General features: G+C 29.3%; 3 protein-coding genes and 1 pseudogene across 4 annotated transcripts; all 4 read left to right on the top strand.

The window, feature by feature from the left end:
- Window positions 1-6068: 6068 nt before the first annotated feature.
- LOC100780472 (uncharacterized) lies at window positions 6069-8621 on the top strand. Its single transcript, XM_006594817.3, has 3 exons — window positions 6069-6876; window positions 7402-7929; window positions 8036-8621. The coding sequence occupies exons 1-3, from the start codon at window positions 6073-6075 to the stop codon at window positions 8141-8143; spliced, it is 1440 nt and encodes a 479-aa protein (XP_006594880.1). The 5' UTR covers window positions 6069-6072; the 3' UTR covers window positions 8144-8621.
- Window positions 8622-10560: 1939 nt separating this feature from the next.
- Window positions 10561-12922, top strand: LOC100779943 (uncharacterized). Of its 2 annotated transcripts, none has more exons than XM_003541890.5 (3): window positions 10561-11734; window positions 11933-12460; window positions 12563-12922. In XM_003541890.5, exons 1-3 carry the CDS (start codon window positions 10910-10912, stop codon window positions 12665-12667), a joined length of 1458 nt encoding a protein of 485 aa, XP_003541938.2. In that variant the 5' UTR covers window positions 10561-10909; the 3' UTR covers window positions 12668-12922. The 2 variants fall into 2 exon arrangements, with proteins under 2 accessions (XP_003541938.2, XP_006594879.1); XM_006594816.4 differs by having other exon boundaries at window positions 10572-11734; window positions 12557-12922.
- Window positions 12923-16482: 3560 nt separating this feature from the next.
- LOC100778878 (uncharacterized) lies at window positions 16483-19020 on the top strand. Its single transcript, XM_006594815.4, has 3 exons — window positions 16483-17452; window positions 17915-18436; window positions 18541-19020. Exons 1-3 carry the CDS (start codon window positions 16655-16657, stop codon window positions 18649-18651), a joined length of 1431 nt encoding a protein of 476 aa, XP_006594878.1. The 5' UTR covers window positions 16483-16654; the 3' UTR covers window positions 18652-19020.
- Window positions 19021-20999: 1979 nt separating this feature from the next.
- On the top strand, window positions 21000-22023 carry LOC100778339 (cysteine-rich repeat secretory protein 38-like; annotated as a pseudogene).
- Window positions 22024-24619: the final 2596 nt, after the last annotated feature.

Genomic DNA, 24619 nt, shown 5'->3' with positions numbered 1-24619 from the left:
CACCGAATGCAATAATTGTAAGGTCTTAGCATAAAGAAACAGGCGACATAAAGATAAAGGAATGCATTAACTGGTTACCAAAAACGTTTAAAGGGAAATTTACATATTTCTGGTGAATCAAAGCTCAAGCATAAAGGAGCTGCGTGTTGGTTTTGTATGAAATTGTGTTTAATAATTAACATGCTTATTATGGGATGTGTAAAGATTATCTTTTATCTTTGGAGTTGGATCAATATAAGGAAATTTTATGTGAAGTGATTATGGATTTGTTATATATGTCTCCGAAATAAAACTATTTATATAATATAGTTTCGAATTAAAGAAGGGAAGAAGGATTATATTATATGCATGTAAGTTATATATAATAATAATAATAATAATAATAATAATAATAATAATAATAATAATTCATTAAAATATGAGCGTAATTTTCTTAAAAGAAAATAAAATATTCAGCTAGAATCATTAGCCTAAGTGGTAAGTGACTTGTGACCTCAGGTGAGTTAAATTGTGTCAGAAAGAATCATTATTTTTTAGATTTTTTAATTTTTTTAAGTAATATTCTCCACTTAACTTTTGTTCAAGGTGGCTGAGTCAAATGATTATAGCTTGTAACTCTCAGAATTAGAATTAGAATCGTACTAGAGTTTTTATTTTGATGAGGACTTTTTATAAATGTGACTCAATGCTTAAAGTTAGGCTTTCCAGCCTAATTTTTGTCTCACTGAAAAAATCTTTAAAAAGGACAAATTTAGGGGAATGAATGTCGTGCACCTTCTTATAATTGCATATGTGTCGCACAATTTCTGGGTTCAAAGTTTCAAACAATGCTTTAAATCTGGCTATTTTGAACACATCTCTCAGTTTTATTGCGTGTGCCGTGGGGAAACGAATTCAATGGCTTTGAAGTTGAAAAATGAACGTATACTTCTAAATTTTAATCAATGATTCTCAAATTTCAAATGATTTAGATTCTTGATAACAAGTGTCTTTAAAGACACTATGAAGTATTAAAAGAGAACCACTTAAATTTTTGGTATCAAATTATCAAATCATAAAATCTGATATATTTTTAAGGTTTAAATGTAATTTTTTTATTATTATAATTTACTCTTTTTTATTTAGTTCTTTTTTTATAAGTCTCAAAATTGTTTTTTTATTGGTCATTGGCTCATTGCCGTTAAAAATTACTAATAAGGCCGAGGTGGCTAACGCATACTGACGTTAATAAGTATCAGGTCGTCAGGAAATGATGATGTTAATATATGTTATGTAAGTGAAAAATGTCATGTTCGCAAGACTAAGAACCAAAAAAAAATTATAAGAATTAAAAAAATAAAAAATCATTTACATGAACTAAAAGAAAAATAGTGACATATTAGTAAGATGAAAAAAATTAAATATTAATATAAAATAAATTATTTTAATATGTAATAGCATATTTTTGAAATAACAAAAGTTTAGTTTAGTTTGGTTTTTTTTTTTTTTTTTGCTATATGCTGATTTTGAAGGCATGGTTTATTTTGTTTCAAGGTCTAATTTCTTCTATGTGAACACAACCAAGACAAGGTTTATAGAACTATAATGTTGAGTCACAATTGTAGCAATAAGAATAAATTGTTTTGAAGGTTTGGCGTTGACTAAAAGCCTACTTATATGACTTGCCATATTTAAAGGATTTATGATGATGATTCCATGATTTGTTGTTTCTCCAAATTCTCACCATAGAGCTAATTTATGATATAATCCTTAAACCCTTATCACACCATTAGCTATGACTATTATCCATAATCTCATGCACCAAAATCATATTATCTTTGTCACACTTGGCTTAAATAAGTCTAACTTATTTAAATATTTAAGACAAAAAAATTATCTAGTATATATCTTATGCTATATTTTAGGCTTGACTTGATCATTTTTAAACTCTAACTTAATTTATCAAATAGTTTATTAAAGCCAAAGATTAGACATTTAAATAAGACAAGTCACATAAGTAAATTTTTAAGCTAATAAAACTTTTGAACACCTTAGACCAAGACTTAATGTAAAACTTAAATATTTTTCATCCATGTAAATGCACTAGTCCCTATAAATTATATTCTTTTTGTCCTTCCCAATAAATTGTATAATTGTTTTTGTTCTTGTAACTATTTTTTAGTTCCTATTGACTTAATTAGCATATGTGACATGACATGTTTAACTTATGTGACACTTGTTTATGTTATCATTTGATGATATAATACTTGTCCACATTGTAATTGTTAGTCACATTAGTCATTGTTAGAAAATTTTAACGATAAAAATATAATGACAAAATAATAATGAATTCCATATTTTTTTTATAAGAACTAAAATAAAAACGGCAAGTAAATTATAGAAAAAGTACATTTAAGTATTTGTTTAATTATAAGTAATAAAGTAAACATAAAAAACTCACGACTTACACGTGCATATCTCTAAGTTATTTTTTCAATTATTATCTTTCATATATTATTCATTAAACTGATTGTTTATTTAATTTCAAAATATTTTATAAACGATCTATCATATTATTTTTCCTATTTATCTGGGAGACATACATGAAAAATTAAAGGAAGAGAAAAGAGAAGCAAACTTCCAGCAAAAAATTGAAGCCGTGCACAGCTCTTCCAAAGTAATAATCTGACATGTCATTGGCTGTTTGGAGGAATTCGAGTTATAAAAAGAGTTTAATATTTATATATTAAGAATATAAATTTTTTTATATAGTCTAACAATTAGAAATTAATGTCTATAATCTTTAAGATAATTATTATAAAAATTAAAAAAAACTCATATATATATATATATTATGATTTGTGATTAAATATTAATATAAAATTATTTTATATTATTAGTATATAACTTATTTTCTTTTATAAAAAATGATTTATAATTTTATAAGTTCTTAATTTATTTCAATAAATTTGATGGTCTAACTTATTTGAACGAGGCTAGTTATCAGGTCATGTATGCACGAACTGACTTGACCCAATCACATAGGTCCCTTAAGCTCACTATTAAATGGATGGTTGTTAGTGGACCTAATACAATTATTATTACATCTAACACAATACACTCATTCATTCAATTTGTGACTTTTATGTTATTAACATGACACTCTAACTAATTAGACTAATAAATTAATTATGTTATAAAATAATTAATGTCACTATATGTAACACTAAAATTTTAATATATCTTTAATACGCATGTAAATTTAGATAATAAATTTTGTAACAATTAATTTTGATTTAATAATCAATTTGTTTACAAATTTTTATGAAACTTATGATTTTTATTTAAAATTTATATATATAAAAAAATATATTATTATATCAAAATTAATTATAATAAGATAAAAAAACACATTAATAGATTTATGTTAATAAATTTATGATTTTTATTTACATTTTATATATGTAAAAAATTAATTATTAAATTAAAATTAATTATCACAAAATTTATTATCTAAATTTACATGATATACACTAAAAATTTTAGTGTTATATATAACGATATTAATTATTTTATAATATAATTAATTTATTAGTTCAGTTGGTTAGAACGTTAGGTTAATAACATGCAAATCACAAATTTAATTTCTTTATGAGGCATTAATTTTAAATTAATTGGCGTAACAATTATGCGGTGCGCTAGCAACAGCCTAAATGGATTGTTTCGTTTGATTAGACCCAAATTTAAACTAACTTGTAGTATTTAACAGGCTCATCTCTCCACAGCAAGCTTGTGGACCGGATTCCATGCTCTTTCTATTTACCGTAAAATCTGTGGCTTCTTTTTGTACCCTTTTTTTTAAAATACACCACCCTGCTTTTTTGTTAAATTTTTCTTCAAATAATACTCTTATATACGTGGCATGATTCGATATTTCGAAAATAAATTTTTTGAAAATATGTAAAATGTTAATATTTCTATAAATTAATTTTCAGAATTATATAAGTATCTCTGGTCTTTTATACATTTAAAGTTTCATATGTATTGATAAAAAAAAAAAAGAGTTTCACATGCGAATTTATTTATATACGTGCATTCCCATCATAACACTTGTACAGATCAGTAATCAGATACTTGCTTAGACATCAACGTAGCAGAAGGATTGCAGGATCAGCAACCCAACAATATTTTTGTGTGTGTGATGTTTGCATTCCATTTCCATTTACAAATTACAAAGCAACGTATGAAAGTTTCCATAGCTATATACATACATGATACATGTATGTGTCGTCTTTCTCTTCTCAACGGAAAATGGCGATGCATGTGAAAGAGACATTAATTAGTAGGGTTGGGGGCGTACGTCGACACTAGCTATATATCGTAACGCTGAATGCACCCAATAAAATTAACTCTTGGTTTTTCCCTCTGTATGATTCAATGGATGCACCCTCTGCGTGAAATTGAGACCATTGCCTACCAAAGTAGCTCGTACCCATTGGATTAGAAACCGTACGTAGATGTAATCAATCTATGATTTTCAGAAAGATTTATAGGAAGGTGAGCATTGACAAAATAAAATAAAGAAAAAAATTTAATGGACATTAAATATTATTTAACCTCTTGTCAAGAGGGATACATTAGTTTGGATCGATCCTTCGCAGCTTAATTACAGCCTCCTTAGTCGAATACCATCCTTTTGTAATTAAATATAATTTTTTTTATATTTCTATTTTCAATAACCATCAGATGGAAATTTAATGGCCAATTTCTTTGACATGCAGAGGTCTCAAATGGTAAATTAAATAATAGAAATAAGGAAGTACACAACTATAATTAAAGTATATTTTAAAGTATATTTTACAATATATATATATATATATATATATATATATATATATATATATATATATAAAGGTAAATTAATACAAATATAAATATAGTATCATATTAGACAAATTTTAATTATTAAGCTAAGAAATTGGGTCAACTTGTTTAAGTTTATTTTTAAAAAAAAGGTGATTTTAAACATATTTTTTTTCTGATGTGTTTGTTTAAGTTATTTTTATTTAAAATAAATAATTTTATTTATTTATTTTAAGAAACAAATCTTATATGCTTTTAAAAAATATATACTTTTAAAAGTGTTTATTTTAAAATTATTTTTTTAAGTTTATATAATTATATATTATTTTAAAAATATATATTCTCTTAAACAGTTGTATCATAACTTTAAAATAATTATATATTCTTTTTAAAATTATAAGATATCAGATTAGATTAAAATGACCCAAAGTATAACCCAAATCTGTCCTCAAAATGCATCAAGTCCCTGAATTTCATCCCATTTATTTAAACTAATCACATATTTTATCACTCAATTATTATCATCATTTTTCATATTTTATTATCTAAGTTTTTTTTCTCTGCACGTTTTACGTTTTACAAATGTTATGTATCAATAAAAAAAGTAAAAAAAAAAAACATGTTTTGCTACAGATTTTTGCAAAACAACGATGTTTATTACCAACATGATGCAAACATGATGCACGGAAAAAAATTGGATTGGGTAATAAAATGTATAAAAATTGAAAATTTTGATGGTATTTGCAAAACTTGAATGATAAGATAGTCAGATAATAAAATATGCAATTAAAACATTTTTGTTTATCAACAGAAAAACAAGGAAAGGAAAACTAGTCAAACTGTCAAAGTGGAGATGCCTAATATAATTTCATCCCATTTTGTTTGAAATTTAAGATTTTGAAACAAAAATTTAAAAACAGTATAATTAATGTTTTGTATTTATAAGATTTATTATGCAATTTTGTAAAATATAGAAATCTGAGAGGTAATCTTTTTTATAGAAAGTTGAGAGAATAAACAAATGTAAAAGATTACGTAAAAAAACAAATAAATGAGAGATGTAGTTGATTTTTTTTCCAAAGAATCACAATTAATTAGTCGGGTAAAAAAGAATTAAATGAATAACTAAAAAGGCCAAACTCATTAGAAAAATGGTCCTCGGCTTCTCGCTTGTAAGTATAATATATAATCTGCAATCTGCACAAGTTTCAACTCGCTCCCTCGTTAACCATGGAGTCATTTCACAAACCTATCAAAAACCAAAAAGCTCTAATGAAATTCTTTGTATTCTCCTCTTCATTTTTTGCCATTTCTCTGTGTGTATCGATGCTACTCCTAGCCAAAACAAAGTTAGTAGTAGACATGAGTTCTTCACTACAATCACTACTACGCGTGTCTGAGTCTGATCCTACTACCACTGCTGACCATCTTGTGTTTGGAATTGCCTCAACTGGGACTGCATGGAATAGGAGGAAGGTATACACAAAACTCTGGTGGAACAGAAAACCCTATAATACAATGAGAGGGTGTGTTTTCGTAGATACACTTCCACATGAAGAAAATGCCAACAACAACAATGATGGTTCTCTTCCACCTCTCTGTGTCTCTGAAGACACTTCACAGTTTCCCTACACTTACAAGAATGGTCAACGGTCAGCAATCCGTGTGGCACGTGTTGTGAAGGAGACTGTGGCATTATTGAACCATTCTGGTGTTAGATGGTATGTGTTTGGGGATGATGACACCATTTTCTTCCCTCAGAATTTGGTCAAAACTCTTTCCAAATATGATCATAGGCTTTGGTACTATGTTGGGTCCAGCTCAGAGATTTACGATGGCGCCCAGGTTTTTGGCTTTGGAATGGCTTTTGGTGGAGGTGGTTTTGCTATCAGTTCCTCTCTAGCACATGTCCTAGCCAAGGTTCTTGATTCGTGTATACAAAGGTATCCTCATCTGTATGGAAGTGATTCTAGGGTGTACTCTTGCATAACAGAACTAGGTGTGGGATTAACACACGAACCAGGTTTTCACCAGGTAACAATATTACTTTGACCAATTTAATTGAAATATTGCACTATTTTTTTATATTTATATTTTCATTTAATCTCATGTTATCTCTCAAATAACCTATAAAATTTTCATAATAATATAAGATCTCATTATATTTATATATAAAAAAATAGTTTATTTAATAATAAAATCTATATATAATTTTTTTCTGAACAATTTGATATAACACACTGAAAGTGAAATTAATTTTTATCTAATGGATTGAGAGACTCTTATAGTCTCTTACTCAAAACTAAAAAAAAAAAATATTTATCTCTCATATAAATTAAGTCTATTAATTTTTATAATAACTATTTTAAAAATAAAATTTATCACATAAGTTTTAATTGGTTTACACTTATAGTTCATAGCTAGGGTAAAAATCTTTTATATTATGAATTATGAATATTAAACTCTAATTTGAAATGCTAAAAATTGTTGGTGATTTTTTCTCGCTTCTTTATGCTTCTAATTAGACCTCTTTTTTGTGTGATTATGAAATTGGATTAGGTTGATTTACGGGGAAATATCTTTGGCCTATTGGCTGCACATCCATTAACTCCCTTGGTGTCCCTACATCACCCAGAATTCACTGATCCTATCTTTCCTAACATGACAACTACACAATCTCTGCAACATTTATTTGAAGCGGTTAATGTTGATTCCGAGAGGATGCTACAACAAACAGTTTGTTATGAAAGGAGTTTGTCATGGACAATTTCAGTGTCATGGGGTTATGCTGTTCAAGTATTCCAGAACAATATGCTTTTGCCAGATGTTTTGAGAGTGCAAAAAACATTCCAGCAATGGTTGTGGGGAGATGTTTTGAAAGGAATATATAATTTCAATATAAGAGAACTTCACCCTGACCCATGTGAAAGGCCAACGATTTTCTATTTAGATAAAGTGTTTTCTGGCAAAGATGGCATAGCAAGCAGTTACAGGAAACATTTTCAAAATTGCTCATACAAGGAACCAATGAAGAAATTGGAAGTGATCAAAGTGGTTTCAAATAAGTTATACCTTGACAACAAACAGGTAATGTAGATTATATTGGACACTAGTATTCTTCATATATGAGCTATTTTAGGAGGATGGCTTTATAAATAATAATTTATAAAATATTCTTTTGTATTAATTGCAGACAACAAGAAGGCACTGTTGTGATGTGTTGCCCTCTAATAATGCTGGTGACTTGATGGAAATTGCAATCAGAGAGTGCAAATATGAAGAACTGATTTACATGCTCTGACAGAACAAGTATGTATTAAACCATTTTTAATGTAATATATTTTTTAAGTTCACCCCTATCTATTGCTTCAACACCAACAATGCAGCTTTCAGCTCAGTTGGTGCGATTTATGATTCTGTGTTCTAGATACATCAATATTATAGCATATCACGTGAAACGCCTAGCTAGCTAGTTACTCCAAGGAAGCGCATTATGGTTTTAATGCATGATGTTGGTCAACTGCACAATCTCTTGTAAGAAATTAGAGAATTTTGTAATGCTTGGAGCAATTAATCGTTTTAATGAACGATGTGGTCAACTGCACAATTTCTTGCAAGATATTAGAATATTTTAGTTTTTTTTTTTTTTTTGCAACAACAATTTGTAGTGCTTGGAGAAAAAACATTTTCTATGTAATGTTTGTGTTTAAATACTCTTTCATGAGTTATAATAAATTTGAATTCTTTGTATACACGCAAAAAAGTGATATTGCAATTTTTGAAATTGGAGATTGAGAAATTGAATAAAGGTTTTTAATTAGTTTTAAATAGTTTGGAATAGACTACTAAACTATAAAATGAACAAATAGTTTGATTTTTCATTTTGGTAATACAATGGCCAAGGGCCCAAATAAAGACAAGAAATAACTAATTTAAATATGCAAATCTGGGGGTTAGAAAAAAATAGTTGCAAGAGAGACTTACTAAAAGTTCCCAACCAAGTTTCTTGAGGGGGAAATTAGTAAGGGTATTTATAAGTTGGAATTGAGGGGGAAATTAATATGGGTATTTATAAGTTGAAATTGGATTAAGTTTGATTAAATTCATTATTCAACCCATATCAAATTTTTATAGGTTGAGTTGGATTGAGTTTGTGTAATTTCATTGTCAAATACAAATTAAACAAACTCAGACCGGATCAAGTTCAATTAATCAAATTTAAACATTTATCTTTGTCTAAAACTTTGCAAATATATAATGATTAATTTCTCTTCAAAAAGATCAAATTATGATAATATTTGATTAATAAAATGAATAATTTCAATGTTAATATAATATTTAATTTTAATTTTAAGTAGAAATAATTTTTTATATTAGCAGATAAAACATAAAAAAAATCAAGAAAAAAATAACAACTAAAAAAAGAGAAAAAAATCACGTGTTGTTAAAAAATAGCAAAAAGTTAAACTATAATATTTTATATTTCTTAATTTAATAATTTAATTTATACATAAAAAAATAATCAATTTTACCATGAGACTTGCATGATATGCATGTCTGAGGAAGCTAGACAAATGAGACGCATCAAAAGAAAATGATGACATATACTCTCCTTTTCATCTAATGCATTTCAATATACTTTCTCCATTTTTATATATAAAATTTAATTATTTAGTTCATCACATTCAAGGAAAATGATTAATTTAATTGATATATAATAATAAATTTATCTTAAATTTATAATTTTTTTAAAACTATTATTTTTATTAATATTTTTCTTTTCTAATGATTTGTTAATACAATTTTTGTCTTCTTTTAATGAAAAATATTCTTAATCTAAAAATAATTAATAAAAAAATTATACATTAAGTCTTATAAAAAATAACATGAATCAATTGAAACTTGAGTTTTATAAATAAAAAACATCATAGGATAATATTACTAATAAAATACGTTGTCTTTGCACAAATTAGTTAGCCCAATCCGCACTTACGCCTATAGTAGTCATTGACGATTAACAAAGAAGAAAGTGATATCCACTTATCCTAGTATCGAATTTAGTAGAAGATGAATAAGTGATGATAGGGACGACGATTAATTAATAAATAATAATGTATATTATTTTGTCAAATAAATTTTATAGTTAACTATGTTTAATATTTTTAATTACACATTGTTTTTACTGCATTACTTATTATTATTATTACACACAAGTTTAGCATTAAAATTTAAAGCTCAATATTTCTATTATTTTAGTAACAAATAAATATAATGAATGATATCTTACATTTATTAAAATAATATTTTAAAATAATAATAATAATAAACAGCAATAGTAAATTTTTTAGTAATGCATACGCGAATTTATATATGTGCATTCCCATCATAACAATTATACAGTCATCATTCGAACACTTGCATTGCTTAGAGATCAACGCAGAAGAAGGATTGCAAGATCAGCAACCAACCATATTTTTTCTGTATGTGACGTTTGCATCCCATTCCCATTTGATGCAAAGCTGGCATTTCCAACTTGCAAGTAATTTGTGAAAGTTCAGCTTTCGTTCCACTTCCACTATCTTCCCTCTTATCTACGCATGCGTGACATTATATTAGAAATAATTGTTACCAGCCTACCACACTAGAATTACTCCAAAAAGGAGCTTTTGGCCCCTCTAATTATTAAAAAAATCACTTCAAAAAGAAGTATTTTCTCTTAGGGAGGAAAAGGAAAAACTAGTGTGCAATTCGAGAAAAGGTGGTACATCACACATTAGTATTAGGGTTGTATTTTCTTAGACCGAAAGAACTAGCACAGAATTTTATGTACATGTAAATGCATTAATTGACCAAACTGAGGAGGAGTATGGAGTAAGGATTCAAAAGGTGGGCTTCCTCATATGGTTGACTTGAATCTTAAATGACTCTCTTACAAACCAAACCTGTGGAATACACATGGAGAAAAAAATAAGAGCATTGAATCGTTCACGTTTCCATTTTTCAAGTTTTCTTAATCCGCAGATTATGGTGACACTTTGTATGGTCAATTAAATAGTTCAAACTTTGTATGATAATCTGCAATGCACAACTTCATCTAGCTCCCTCCTTAATCATGAAGTCAATTCACAAACCTATCAAAACCAAACCCCTGATGAAATTCATTTTAGTCTCCTCTTCATTTTGTGCCATTTCTCTGTGTGTATCAGTGTTACTCCTAGCCACACCAAAGATAGTAGAGGTGGGTTCTTCACCACAATATGTGTCTGATCCCACCACTGTTGATCATCTTGTGTTTGGAATTGCATCAAGTGGAATTTCATGGCCTAAGAGGAAGGAATACAGCAAGATCTGGTGGAATTGGAAACTCAATAAAACAATGAGAGGATGTGTTTTCGTAGATACACTTCCACATGAAGAAAATGCCAACAACAACAATGATGGTTCTCGTCCTCCTCTCTGTGTCTCTGAAGACACTTCACAGTTTCTCTACACTTACAAGCCTGGTGGTCTCCGATCAGCAATCCGCGTGGCACGTGTTGTGAAAGAGACTGTGGCTTTGAACCATTCTGGTGTTAGATGGTATGTGTTTGGGGATGATGACACCATTTTCTTCCCTCAGAATTTGGTCAAAACTCTTTCCAAATATGATCATAGGCTTTGGTACTACGTTGGGTCGTACTCAGAGATTTATGAGGGCTCCCAGGTTTTTGGTTTTGGAATGGCTTTTGGTGGAGGTGGTTTTGCCATCAGTTCCTCTCTAGCACAAGTCCTAGCCAAGGTTTTTGATTCATGCATACAAAGGTATTCTCATCTATATGGAAGTGATGCCAGGGTGTACTCTTGCATAACAGAACTAGGTGTGGGATTAACACATGAACCAGGTTTTCATCAGGTAACAATTAGTTCCAAGAATTTAATTAGAATTTACTTTTGTCATCCAATCACATATTGTCATGTTAGTTAAGTCTATTGATTTTTATAATAACTATTTTCAAAATCATATCGGATATTGGTTGATAGTGTAAAAGTTTATACACTGAAAATGTGTAGAAATTAACTGTGGTTTGAAAATGTGTAAAAATTGGGTTAGGTTGATTTGAGGGGAGATATATTTGGCCTATTGGCAGCACATCCATTAACTCCCTTGGTGTCCCTACATCACCCAGATCACACTGATCCTATCTTTCCTAACATGACAACTACAAAATCTCTGCAACATTTATTTGAAGCCGTTAATGTTGATTCCGAGAGGATCCTACAACAAACAGTTTGTTATGAAAGGAGGTTTTCATGGACAATTTCAGTGTCATGGGGCTATGGTGTTCAAGTGTTCCAGAACAACATGCTTTTGCCAGATGTTCTAAGAGTGGAAAAAACATTCAAGCAATGGAAGGAAGGAAATGTTTTGGCAGGAATATATACTTTCAATACAAGAGAACTTCACCCAGACCAATGTAAACGACCCACCATTTTCTATCTAGATAAAGTGTCTTCTGGCAAAGATGGCATCATAAGCAGTTACAGGAAATATTCTCAAAATTGCTCATACAAGGAACCAATGAAGAAATTGGAGGTGATCAAAGTGTTTACAAATAAGTTATACCTTGACAATAAACAGGTAACATATATTGGACAAATGTATTTCTTTTTCTTCAGATATGGGCTATTTTACACTAGTAATTATATTACTTATAAATTATTCTTTTGTATTAAGTTGCAGATTCCAAGAAGGCACTGTTGTGATGTGTTGCCCTCTAACGCTGGTGACTCAATGGAAATTGCAATCAGAGAATGCAAATATGAAGAAATGATTTACATGCACTAGAACATATACTTTAAATCTCTTTCACCTTGCTCAAGCAGCAGGTATCCTTGATGAGTGTTGCTACTTAGGTAGTGTATATAGAAAGCAAGAGATTGTGTAAGAAAATTCCCAATATAAATTTGAACTTTCATATATCTAAGATAGCAATTTACAGAAGCATAAAAGAATGCTTCTATCGGGTTTCCTCTTGTGTATTCCAAAACTATTTATAATTAATTAAAAATCTTTTTTCAATTTCTCAATTCAATTATAGCTAATTTTAAAAATTACTTGTTTTTTTCATTATCATGTTATTGGTACAGAGTATTCATTGACTTTATCAATATTTAATTTATGTCGGAAAACTGATCACTTTGATGAGATTCTTTTCTTTCAATTATATTTTTTAATCTAAAATACTCAAATTGAAGATCTTGCTTTAAGGGAACCAATTGCACAACCACTCTTGTTAGTCAATATTGCTGTTTTGTGTGTCCAGTGAATTCAAATTCATTAAAGATAGAGAAAACGCTTTTTTCTCCAAACATTACTAATTGTTGTGGCCAAAAAATTACTCAAATGCTCTAACTCCTTACAAGAAATTCTGCAGTTGACTAGCATCCTGCATTAAAACGATAATGCTTCCTGGGAGTGACTAGCTACTTGTTTCACGTGCTACGCTATTGATGTATCTAGACATGCAATATCTTAAAATAGAATAAAACTGAGCCGAGAACTGCATTCTTGATGTTGAACCTATACATGGGTGAACTTAAAGAAGTTATTATGTCCAAAGGAACTTCCCTATCATATCCTATGACCCCTTTTAATTCAAAGTTTGGGTCCTTTCCCTTCCTCGGCAAATTCTTTATTTCGTTTTCTCTTTTTAGTTTTATTCTTTAACAATCCTTTCTCTGCTAACATTCTCAGCCTCTGTTTTTTTCGCTCTTTACTTCTTTAGCTTTCTGCTCAAAGCCATCATCTATCATCTTCATCTATGCTACATTATTAGCATCGAAAACCGGGACAATAAATCACAATCAATAAATCAAATGCAAATTAAAGAAGCTTTACACAGCTCATATATTGAAAATAACCACAATTATTTAGACACAGAAAAGAAAATTAACTTAAATATACAATTCAATATTTAGACACAGAAGAAAAATAAATTGAATTAAATATACAATTCAATCACTAGAACAGGAAGTTACCCCAACAAAAACATACCTTTTTCATGAGAGAAAGTGCTTCGTTTTCTTTGTATTCAATCATTTCAAGTTCCCGCTCAATAATAGCTTCACGAATAAGATCAACACCATTCTGCAAATGCCATATTTAAATAGAGAAATAATAAGGAAACTAATGCAATACAAATATCAGAATCCAAAAATGATCTCATTTACTATATGAAACATCATAGTGACAATTGAAATAACCATAGGCACTGCCTCTGCAAACAGAAAAACCACATGAATACACAGACACCTCTATGTTACAACTTACAACAGAGTCTGTAACGCTCTACTGATACCATATACCTATTAGCAACCTAGGCATCTGATTCCTATCAATATTTTCATACAAAAATATCAAACTTTGGGAATCATATCAAACTTTTGAGTTCATACTAAACTATACCATACACAACATACAAAATAATAGAACCTAGAGCATTTGGGCTCTAATGACTATAATGAAATACCCATTGATGATGATTTTTACATGAGGAGAAGTTACCATATGAAAGAGATTCATATTTGAGAGGGAAGTTATTGGAAGATGAAGTTTCATCAAGTCAAAATAAAACAGTTGAATATCATGTAAACTAAAAAAACACCTAAACCTTAAAGTTTTAGATTAAAATACTATATCAAGTTTAGGGTATATAAGTGCAGTACAATAGTTAATAATGATTTTCAAACAACCATAATACAGAACATGAGAAACGCGAGGGTGAACTCATTAGTTACCTTGGCTCATTGTTGTAATTATTCACTTTGTACATTAACAGTAATAAGAGAAGCGCGAGAAAAAAGAGGGAGTGAACAAAAATAAAAATCAAAGGAAGAGGGTGAACTCACAGACCGGAAAACTCGACCATTTCGGCAGAGTCGGCCCGGCCCAAACTGAAGCATAAAAATAAAATTAAAGAGAAATATTTTATTTTATAATATGATAGTTAAATAATAGGTTTTTTTTTTATCAACATAGATGAATTTTTTAATATGAGGTCTCTTGGCTTTATAAAAATTGATAGTAAATACTTTTTTTTACGCTTAAAACTTTAAACTTTAATTGTTTTACTCTTAAACTGATTGAGCATATAGTCATTCAGTGGAAACAAATTTGGGATCGGATAGATTTACTATTTTCAACTTTTTTTCCCTAAACAGTGCTACATCACTTTTAGTTTATTATGTTTTTTTATACATTCAGTTTTAGGAATTTTATTTTAATTTTTATGTTTTTAAAAATTTCATTTTAATCGTTTCTTTCACTTTGATAAATAAAATTTGTGGATTAAAAAAATAAGAGACTAAAATTATATTTTAGCCTATAAATAATTGTACTAGTATTTCATAAAATAATTATTTCAAAGTAGAATAAAAAATGAATTAAACTAATATATGTTTTGGCTTCTCTCAGTAATATTTTGAGTTAAAATCTTATAAAATAAAAAAATCACTACAAAAGCAGTCCTGTTATGCTAAAAAAAAATATTTTGAAGTTAAATAAAATTGACTTGTAAAATGGAACAATCCTACAATAACATGATTTATCCTGAGGTTAAATATAATAATGATCCATGGTGGTAAAAGGTGATTCACTGTAGCCTTCTTCAAACTAATAATCATATTTTTTTAGTTGATAATCTTACTATTTTACTAAGCCTAAAATATGCTTAGATTTTTTATAGTCATCTAATTTTATTTTAGTTCACTAATAATTTTTTTTGTGTGTTTGATTAGGAACAGGAGAGAAAGGACTAAGGGTTTGAGTGTTTTTCTTTATCAATTTTTTATTTATTTAATTGTTTGTAGAGATATTGAATTGGAGAAAAAAAATATTTATTTTGTGTTTTATTTTGTTTTAATTGATTATAGACATCTTGAGTTTAGAGAACTTTGAATCAGGAGATCTCGTTAATTTTTTTTCCTTTAATTCATTATGGAGATTACGAAAAGTCAGAAATTATAATTTGAATTTTAAAATAAATATTGACAATTTTAAAAACCGTTTTAATTTTTTTAACGGACACATTATTGGAAAAATCCTAATAATAGAAATCTAAAACAACAAAAAATTCAATGTATTAAGATCAAACATAAAAAAAGAAGTTTATTAAAAATTTAAAATAAAATTGGATCAGTGTGAACCTAAAATATATTTTAGTTTTTTATTTACTAAATACTTTATTATTCTACGTTAGAGGATTGTATACTCGAGATAAGTTTAAATGTTACGTAACCTAATAGTATTGTTACTTTACCATTCTATTTTAGAGAATTTTTACTCCCACCGATATAATTAAGAGTTTTACTGAATAGAATCCTAGCATAATATCTAAAACCAACGTATAATAATTAACAAATTATTTCGCATGATATATTTTTTTTCCATTTACTCAAAGTTGGCCTTCCCCATTAATTAGTTGACTTGAATGGATCTCGAAATGATCTTCACAAATAGTGTGACCCCTCATTGGAACAAGCGCTTCAGTTTCTTCTGGGCATGCACAGACCAACCTCGTGAAATACACATTGAGGAAGAAGGAATACACGCAAGAATTGCTTCATTTGAACAAAGTAGTAGTTGCCTTTAAAAGCCATCAATAAAGTTAAAGTTTGCTCCAGCTTTCGTACGCCGCAGATTACGCGCGGTATCAATTTATTTAACTGTATGAAATGTTGTATCGCACAACCTTTTCCCACATTTCACATCATCAAATCAATCTGAATTGAATCTGCAGAACTACACCACCCAATTCCCTGAAATATTAACGTGATGCAGTCACTTCACAAAATCGCCACAACCCAAACTCTGATAAACTTGGTTTTAGTCTCGTCTTCATTTTGTGCCATTTATATCCTCGTATCAGTGGTACTATTAGGAACACCATCAAAGCTAGAAAACTTGCATTCTTCATCACATAATGTGTATGAATCTAAAACCACCACAACCCTTGACCATCTTGTGTTTGGAATTGCTTCAAGTCGGTCTTCATGGCCTAAGAGGAAGGAATACGTGAAGCTCTGGTGGAACACCATACGCAACACAACAATGAGAGGATGCGTATTCGTGGATACACTTCCACAAGACAAAGATAACAACAACAATGCCAGTACCCTTCCTCCTCTCTGTGTCTCCCAAGACACTTCACGGTTTCGCTACACTTACAGTGGTTGGGGAGGGGGAATGAGATCAGCAATTCGTGTGGCGCGTGTGGTGAAGGAGACAGTGGCACGGATGAACCATTCTCATATTAGGTGGTACGTGTTTGGGGACGATGACACGCTCTTCTTCCCTCAGAATGTGGTCAAAACGCTCTGCAAATATGATCACAGGCTTTGGTACTACGTTGGTGCTAACTCCGAGAGTTATAAGCAGACATGGTTTTTTGGATTTGGAATGGGATTTGGTGGGGCCGGTTTTGCTATCAGTTCGTCTCTGGCAACAGTCTTGGTCAAGGTCTTTGATTCTTGCATAGAAAGGTACCCAGAACTGTATGGAAGTGATGCCAGGGTCTACGCTTGCATAACAGAACTAGGTGTAGGATTAACACATGAACCCGGTTTTCACCAGGTAACAACTATATATATATATACACACACATTTGCATTATCGGTATTTACACAGTTAATAAATTAAAAATATTTTTTTTTATAATTTTTGAAATAATTATTATTCTTGAGATTTCAATTTATCGTCAGGGTTTTAGTTATATTTCTTGATATTGTAAGAAACAATGAACAAATAATTGAGTGTTATAAAGTTTTTTTTAGCAAATTGAAAATTTTGAATATGTCTCATACAAATTGGTCAAAACTAAAAACATTTGATGATATTCAACTACATAATAATTTATGTTGTGATATGTTTCAAATACTTCCAAAACTTTGATATTGCTTCCAAAACGTGGGTCCTATACAGTTTTTATTTTAAATCTTTAATATTATAAAAATAAACAAATTTACCGTACATAAATGGTGCATTTATTATTTACTCTAATATTAATCCTCTGTTTTGTGACTGAAATTGGATTAGGTTGATTTAAGGGGAAATGCCTTTGGCCTATTGGCTGCACATCCATTAACACCCTTGTTGTCCCTGCATCACTTGGACAACATTGATCCAATTTTTCCCAACATGACAATCATAAAAGCTCTACAACATTTATATGAAGCGGCTAAAGTTGATTCCCAGAGGCTTCTACAACAAACAGTTTGTTATGACAAACGGTTGTCATGGACAATCTCGGTGTCTTGGGGCTATGCTGCCCAAGTGTTCCATAACCATTTGTCTTTGCCAGATGTTGTCAGAGTTCAAAAAACATTCAAGCACTGGACCAGAGGAACTGCTTTGGCAGACCAATTTACTTTTGACACCAAAGAACTTCACACTGACCCATGTAGAAGGCCCACCATATTCTATTTGGAAAATTTGTCCCGTGGTGAAGATGGCATAATAATAAGCAATTACCGGAAATCTATCCAAAATTGCTCATCCAATGTGGCACCTGAAGTTATCAGAGTGGCCTCAAGTAAGCTAGAGCTTGGCATCAAACAGGTAATTTTCATTAGACATTGTTCTTTCTTCAGGGCAATTAGGAGATGAATTTGAATTGGTAGCACTACTTATATATAAACTAATATTCTTTAATTTGTACTCAGTTGCTGGCTCAAAGAAGGCACTGTTGTGATGTGTTGCCCTCTAGCGTTTCTGACCAAATGGAGATTGCAATAAGGGAATGCAAAGAGGATGAATTGATTAGCATGCAATGAAAGATTATCAGAAATCAGAAGTATATGTTAAATCTGTCTTTATACACCCAAGCAAAATGCATCATATAGAAAAACGTTACTAGAGCATGTCATAAGATGGTTATAAGGGCATCATTGATCATATAATTCAATTTTTCATGGATGCTTGTAGTTGTAGAGCAACTTCGTAACTTGTTAAAATTAATGATTTAGTGATGTAATTAGTATGTAATTTAATTTCCTCCTCCTATCTAAAGGTTGAGCAATGCAGCTATTAGCATTAAGAGATGGGGAATAATAGTGGTGATTAAGCTTGTCCGTGCTTATATGCGAGATATATTTATTACTTAGAACATCTTTAATGAAAACACCATATTTTAGAATCTTAAAGAACCCCTATCTCATTTTTAATCCCTATATTATTTATGAATTTTGTGATTTCCCACTTACATAATATTCTAGCTGATTTAAAAATTATTTAATTCTAAACAATCGATGTTTAACATTTTTTTCTCATTAGAACACATTACATGGCATTGCTTATATGAACAATTATTAGTTAACAAACAAATTTATACCATAAGATAGAATATTTTGTTAAATATTATATGATCGGTAAAATTAAGTTAATCACTCATTTCAATAATCTTAACATTAAAATATATTTGGTATAGAATATTTAAATCTATGTCAAATTATAAGATTCCACAAAATTATAATAAACAAGTGATTTAAAAAATTAAACGTTTTAAATGCTCTTACTAGTTTGTACATCTAAGTGATAGCACATTATTAGCATTTTGACACATCTCAGCGTGCATACATCATCAATGGCGGGGGAGGGGGTGAGACCGTGAGAGAGTCAAGATCAGTCGTATGCTGGGCCGCTACCAACCGTTGGGCTATTCGGTTTGTTAGTTGCTGGGTTGGATGGTTTACATGTCTCTTTGGGCAAGAATTATGCTAATTGCAGAATCCGTAATACAAAAATGGAGTCTACCAAACTAAAAATGGGGCATGTTAAAGAATTATCCAAGAATTATGGTGGTTGGATTTTTTGGACCTAATAAAATTCGTTTTTATATTTTTTAATTAGAATTTTACTTTTTTGGGTCATAAAATTCAATGTTTGAAGATCCAAAAAAAATATTACTGATTTCTAAGAAAAAAATAAATAATTCCTCAACATCAATAAAAATTAATAATTCAAATTTTAATCCAAAAATATTCATGGACTCTAAGTTGTGATTATATTTAATCAGAGGATTAATTTCTTCCATCAAATGAGTTTTATTCATATTGTTAATCGTTTAATGAATGCATCCACACTTGTATGAAGAATAAATGAATATTTAAAATTAATATACTTCACACTAAATTAAGAATATAAAAAATAGTAATTAATTTATATGAAAAAATAGGTCTATATTTCTTATATAAAAGACTGAAAAAATGCACCAATTTGCTTCTAATACAAAGGACTAGAGGTACTACAATAATATTGTAGGAGTTAATTTTAAATTGATTAATTTTGTTTAAAATTAATTATAAGTAATTAATTTATATTCATGGAATGGAGTTTTTATGTAAAATACACACATGAGATATTATTTTAAAATTTTATTTTTTTTCTATTATGATAGACATTAAATAAGTAGAATTTTATCCGTATGTGTAAAAAGCTACAACAAAGTTGATAAAAAAAATTGTCAAAATAAAGTTGATAAAAAAAACAATTTTAAACACCGTATAAATGAAAATAAAATTAATAAATCTAAGCCTTTAAAGTTTTTATTTATTGGGCCAAGAAATGATAATTCACTGACAGCTCAATTGTATTCATTTCTTGGCACACCATTTATCTAGTCAATGGATTCCTATTAATGAAATAATATTGTTTGAGGAGGCCGTTTTGGACTGGGCATTTTCCAGAACCAACGCCAACTACTCTTTTACGAAATATGATTTTTTATGATTGGGAATTTGGGATTTGGGCAGAATCACACACCTTCACCTAAGCACACACTCTTGGTCAAACCATTATCTTTCCTTTCCTTTTGAGATATTGGAAAACTTCCAACACGTATGATATACTAGCTAGTTTGCCTTCATAATTTTCCATCATTTCTAAAATATCAAAACGAGTTGAAATGGCTCATCATGCTCAGCTGCGGTGAGAATATTAAGTTATCCACGAAAGTAAGAAACCTTATTCTTGACACTGTCGCGTCAAATTGTGTACTTGGTAATTACATAGCCGAAAAAATCAACAGAAAGGGTCAACCTCTTAATATTTTTTATCACTCAAAACTAGAGGTTTTCACCTTAAATTGAGGCCAATATATTAACCTCTACGTACCAAACAAGAACCATCAAACTAAAAACTAAGTTTCCTTTATCAACTCCGGCCACTATGTCTTCCTCAAAGCTCAGCTCTCCCGTAACCTTCTTGCTAATCTTTGCTCTTGTTTTCCAAACATGTTTTGGAGCTAACCCTCTCTACCATTTCTGTTCAAGTTCTCAGAACTTCAAAGCCAACAGTCCCTATGAATCAAACTTGAAAACACTCATCAACTCGCTTATATACAGAACACCTTCAACAGGTTTTGGTGTTGGCTCAGTTGGTCAATACCAAAACGAAAAAGCATATGGTCTTGCTCTTTGTCGTGGCGATGTGTCATCATCAGAATGCAAAACTTGTGTCTCTGATGCAACCAAAGAAATCCTCAGTCGCTGTCCATACAACAAAGGCGGCATCATATGGTACGACAACTGCATGTTGAAGTACTTAGACACTGATTTCTTCGGCAAGATTGACAACACAAACAAGTTCTCTTTGTTGAACGTGCGAAATGTGAGTGATCCTGCCATGTTTAACTACATGACCAAGGAGTTGTTGAGCTTACTTGCCTATAGGGCTTCTTTGAGCCCTAAAATGTATGCAAGTGGAGAGCTAAAGATTGGTGGAGAATCAAAGGATATTTATGGGTTGACTCAGTGCACCAGAGACCTTTCTAGCAGTGATTGTAACAAGTGTCTTGATGATGCAATTAGCCAACTCCCTAATTGTTGTGATGGAAAAGAGGGAGGAAGAGTTGTGGCTGGAAGTTGCAACATCCGATATGAGATTTATCCATTTGTCAAAGCATAGAACTTACTACGTTGAGGATGACAAATGAAGATTTATCCATATATGTATAACTAATATATGAAGTCCATGTACACATACATACATACGTTGCATGTGTATACGTATGTGTGTATCTTATATTACTTCCTTGTTGTATTATCTTATGTATTGAATTTGTTCGTTTACACATAAATATATATTTTTATAGGCTGTTGCTGTTTAATTAATTAAAAATGCTATATTCTTAATGTTTATATATATATATAGTGATGCACCTATAAGTTCTGGGAAAAATACCAAATCAAATCACTGCATGTGACTTCCTATTTCCTTCTTTTACTTTGTCTTTCTTTTCCAAACAAAAAATAAACGAAATGTGGTTTGAGTGCATAAATATCATACACCAGTTTGCCGAGCGTGTCCTGCAACCATATATGCTGACACGCATGGACGAATTCAAACGGGACAAACAAAAGTCTTAGCCTCCCATTCTTTAAAACTCTTTGTTTGCGTTTATCATGCAATAACAAATAGAATAATATAAGACAAATATTTGAGTTACATCATAATTTTTTATTTTGTATAATGTTTGATTAATAATAGACAATACAAACATAATAATATAAAATATTATTTTTAATATTAATTATTTTAATATAATTTATATCATTATAAACAAATTAACTAATAAATAATATAAATTTAAAATATATCACATGATAAGATTATTATGATAAGATTATTATAGTTAATCTGACAACATAAGATAGAGGCAAAGAATGTCTCTCTTTTGAATGTTTTGTATTTAAGATAAAAAGTTATTTTATAACTCTGTGAATAACAAGAAATATAATTTTTGTCATGTCTTTATATCATTAATTTGTGTTATCTAAATTTTTTTAAAAATCAAATGTAGAATAAAAATATTTATAAGTCTTAGGTAGTTCCTTAAATTTAAGCAAGTCAAACGGATCTTTTGTGTATATATAAAAAATAATAATTTTTTTTCTAAGAAATACTAATAAAAAATATGTATATGTATATATAAGAAAAATAGATTTTTAAATTGATATTTACTCAATATTTTTTTAATAGTGAATTATATCTCTAGTTTTACACAAAAATTAATAATAAATATTTTTATTAAAATTATTATTTATTGATGTTTAATTATTAAAAATTAAATATTTAAATAAATATGTAAAATAAAATTTCCAACTTCCCTTTAATACATTACAGGATCTGTCTCTGGCATGTTAATATATCTATATGCAGCCTCGATCATCCATGCATGCCATTACAAACGAGAATAACTTGCATGTTAGCTGAGAAAACAACACCGAAAATTAAGTATATATCCTTCTATTTGAAACGAGAACTTAAATTCCAGCTGGCTCAATGACTCTTCCCACATATTCAAACATTGCATCTTTTTTATTTCCATATTCCTCTCCATTAATTGTTCACTCTTCTCATCTTTCTTTTCCACTTTTCTCCCTAATCTGTTTTTATATACTCCTTGCCACTTGGCCAATTCATTCTTAATGACTTCAGCATGACTAGTTAACTTCATTTATTGCTTAATCATTTTCTTTAATCATATCTCTCCCCTCTAGATCTCTACCTTTTCTGATTCTCCCGCTAATTTGTCTCTTATTCCACTGAATCTCTCCCTTTGGACTATTTGCATGCATCTTCCGGTCTGTCTCCAATGATGCAGGATATGGTCCAATTTCCTTGTCAACCCCTTCGCATAGAAAAGTTCTTCTTCATTTCTTCTTTTTGGAATTAATAGTTTAATAGACATGTATAATTATTAGTATGTATCAATTCATTAGAAATTATTATTAATATGATTTCAAGTAATTATTATAAAAGCTAAAAAATATACTATTTATAACAATATGTAATTAGATAATATATAATACTAAAATCTTTATTTCATATATATATATATATATATATATATATATATATATTTTTTTTTTTTTTTTCATTAATTAATAAATATTTCTCTCACTTTTCCCACACATACTATTTCATTTTTGAATCTTGAATTTAATTAAATTGATTATGGATATTTTCATGATCATTAATATTTTTAATCTGTACTTTTATATTTATTAGATATTTTTCTTTTAATTTATGCTTTAATATTTTATTTGAATTTTAAAAAACAACAGTAGACACATTCATACTTTTTATCTCTGAAATGCTTTTCATTTTCCTTCTGGAAGCTTGTCCAAAATTCAAAATTGTAATCTATGTTCCAGCCTGTCTAAAAAAAAATGAATGATTGACAAAGAGAATAGGTTTCGTTCGTATCTCTGATAAAGATGTCACACGATCGATCTTAAGTCAACACCGCGCCGCAAGCAAGGATTTCACACTTAATTTTTTTTTCTTCTGATCTTCAGCCCTCATTATCCAGTGGATACATAAAACGACATTTACCATCAAACCGAATTTTCTGTGCATAATTTAAACAAAATACTTCTTTAATAATTAAATTTTAAATTTTATTTTATTAATACCATCTAAGTAAAATATATTTAAACAATGTAACATACAACAAAAAGATGAATAAATTGACGTGTGATTATTTTAATTTAACTAAAATTTTTGAATATAAGTTTTAAGTATGTTTCTGCTCAAAACATGATTATCTATTTAGAGAATATTTGTTCTCTAAACAAAAATAAATAAATTTAAACAAAGTATCAAGCATTGGAATGATCATAATTAACGAAGAAACCGTATTTTGAAGATTAAATGGAATTAAAATTCATGGTTTAGTTTGTAACTCTTGAAACCAAATATGCAGACAAACACGGCATTGTCCTTTGGACAAAATCCGAA

The sequence above is a fragment of the Glycine max genome, chromosome 13 (assembly GCF_000004515.6).
Source record: "Glycine max cultivar Williams 82 chromosome 13, Glycine_max_v4.0, whole genome shotgun sequence".
Taxonomy (NCBI): domain Eukaryota; kingdom Viridiplantae; phylum Streptophyta; class Magnoliopsida; order Fabales; family Fabaceae; genus Glycine; species Glycine max.
This window is presented reverse-complemented; position numbering and strand designations above follow the sequence as displayed.

What these genes read in the sequence shown, in the direction of transcription:
- LOC100780472 (XM_006594817.3), top strand. Translation starts at nt 6,073, where the DNA reads ATGGAGTCATTTCACAAACCTATCAAAAACCAAAAAGCTCTAATGAAA. An exon ending in ACGAACCAGGTTTTCACCAG is followed by an intron (nt 6,877 to 7,401) that starts GTAACAATATTA and finishes AAATTGGATTAG; the next exon opens with GTTGATTTACGGGGAAATAT. An exon ending in TATACCTTGACAACAAACAG is followed by an intron (nt 7,930 to 8,035) that starts GTAATGTAGATT and finishes TATTAATTGCAG; the next exon opens with ACAACAAGAAGGCACTGTTG.
- LOC100779943 (XM_006594816.4), top strand. Translation starts at nt 10,910, where the DNA reads ATGATAATCTGCAATGCACAACTTCATCTAGCTCCCTCCTTAATCATG. An exon ending in ATGAACCAGGTTTTCATCAG is followed by an intron (nt 11,735 to 11,932) that starts GTAACAATTAGT and finishes AAATTGGGTTAG; the next exon opens with GTTGATTTGAGGGGAGATAT. An exon ending in TATACCTTGACAATAAACAG is followed by an intron (nt 12,461 to 12,556) that starts GTAACATATATT and finishes TTTTGTATTAAG; the next exon opens with TTGCAGATTCCAAGAAGGCA.
- LOC100778878 (XM_006594815.4), top strand. Translation starts at nt 16,655, where the DNA reads ATGCAGTCACTTCACAAAATCGCCACAACCCAAACTCTGATAAACTTG. An exon ending in ATGAACCCGGTTTTCACCAG is followed by an intron (nt 17,453 to 17,914) that starts GTAACAACTATA and finishes AAATTGGATTAG; the next exon opens with GTTGATTTAAGGGGAAATGC. An exon ending in TAGAGCTTGGCATCAAACAG is followed by an intron (nt 18,437 to 18,540) that starts GTAATTTTCATT and finishes ATTTGTACTCAG; the next exon opens with TTGCTGGCTCAAAGAAGGCA.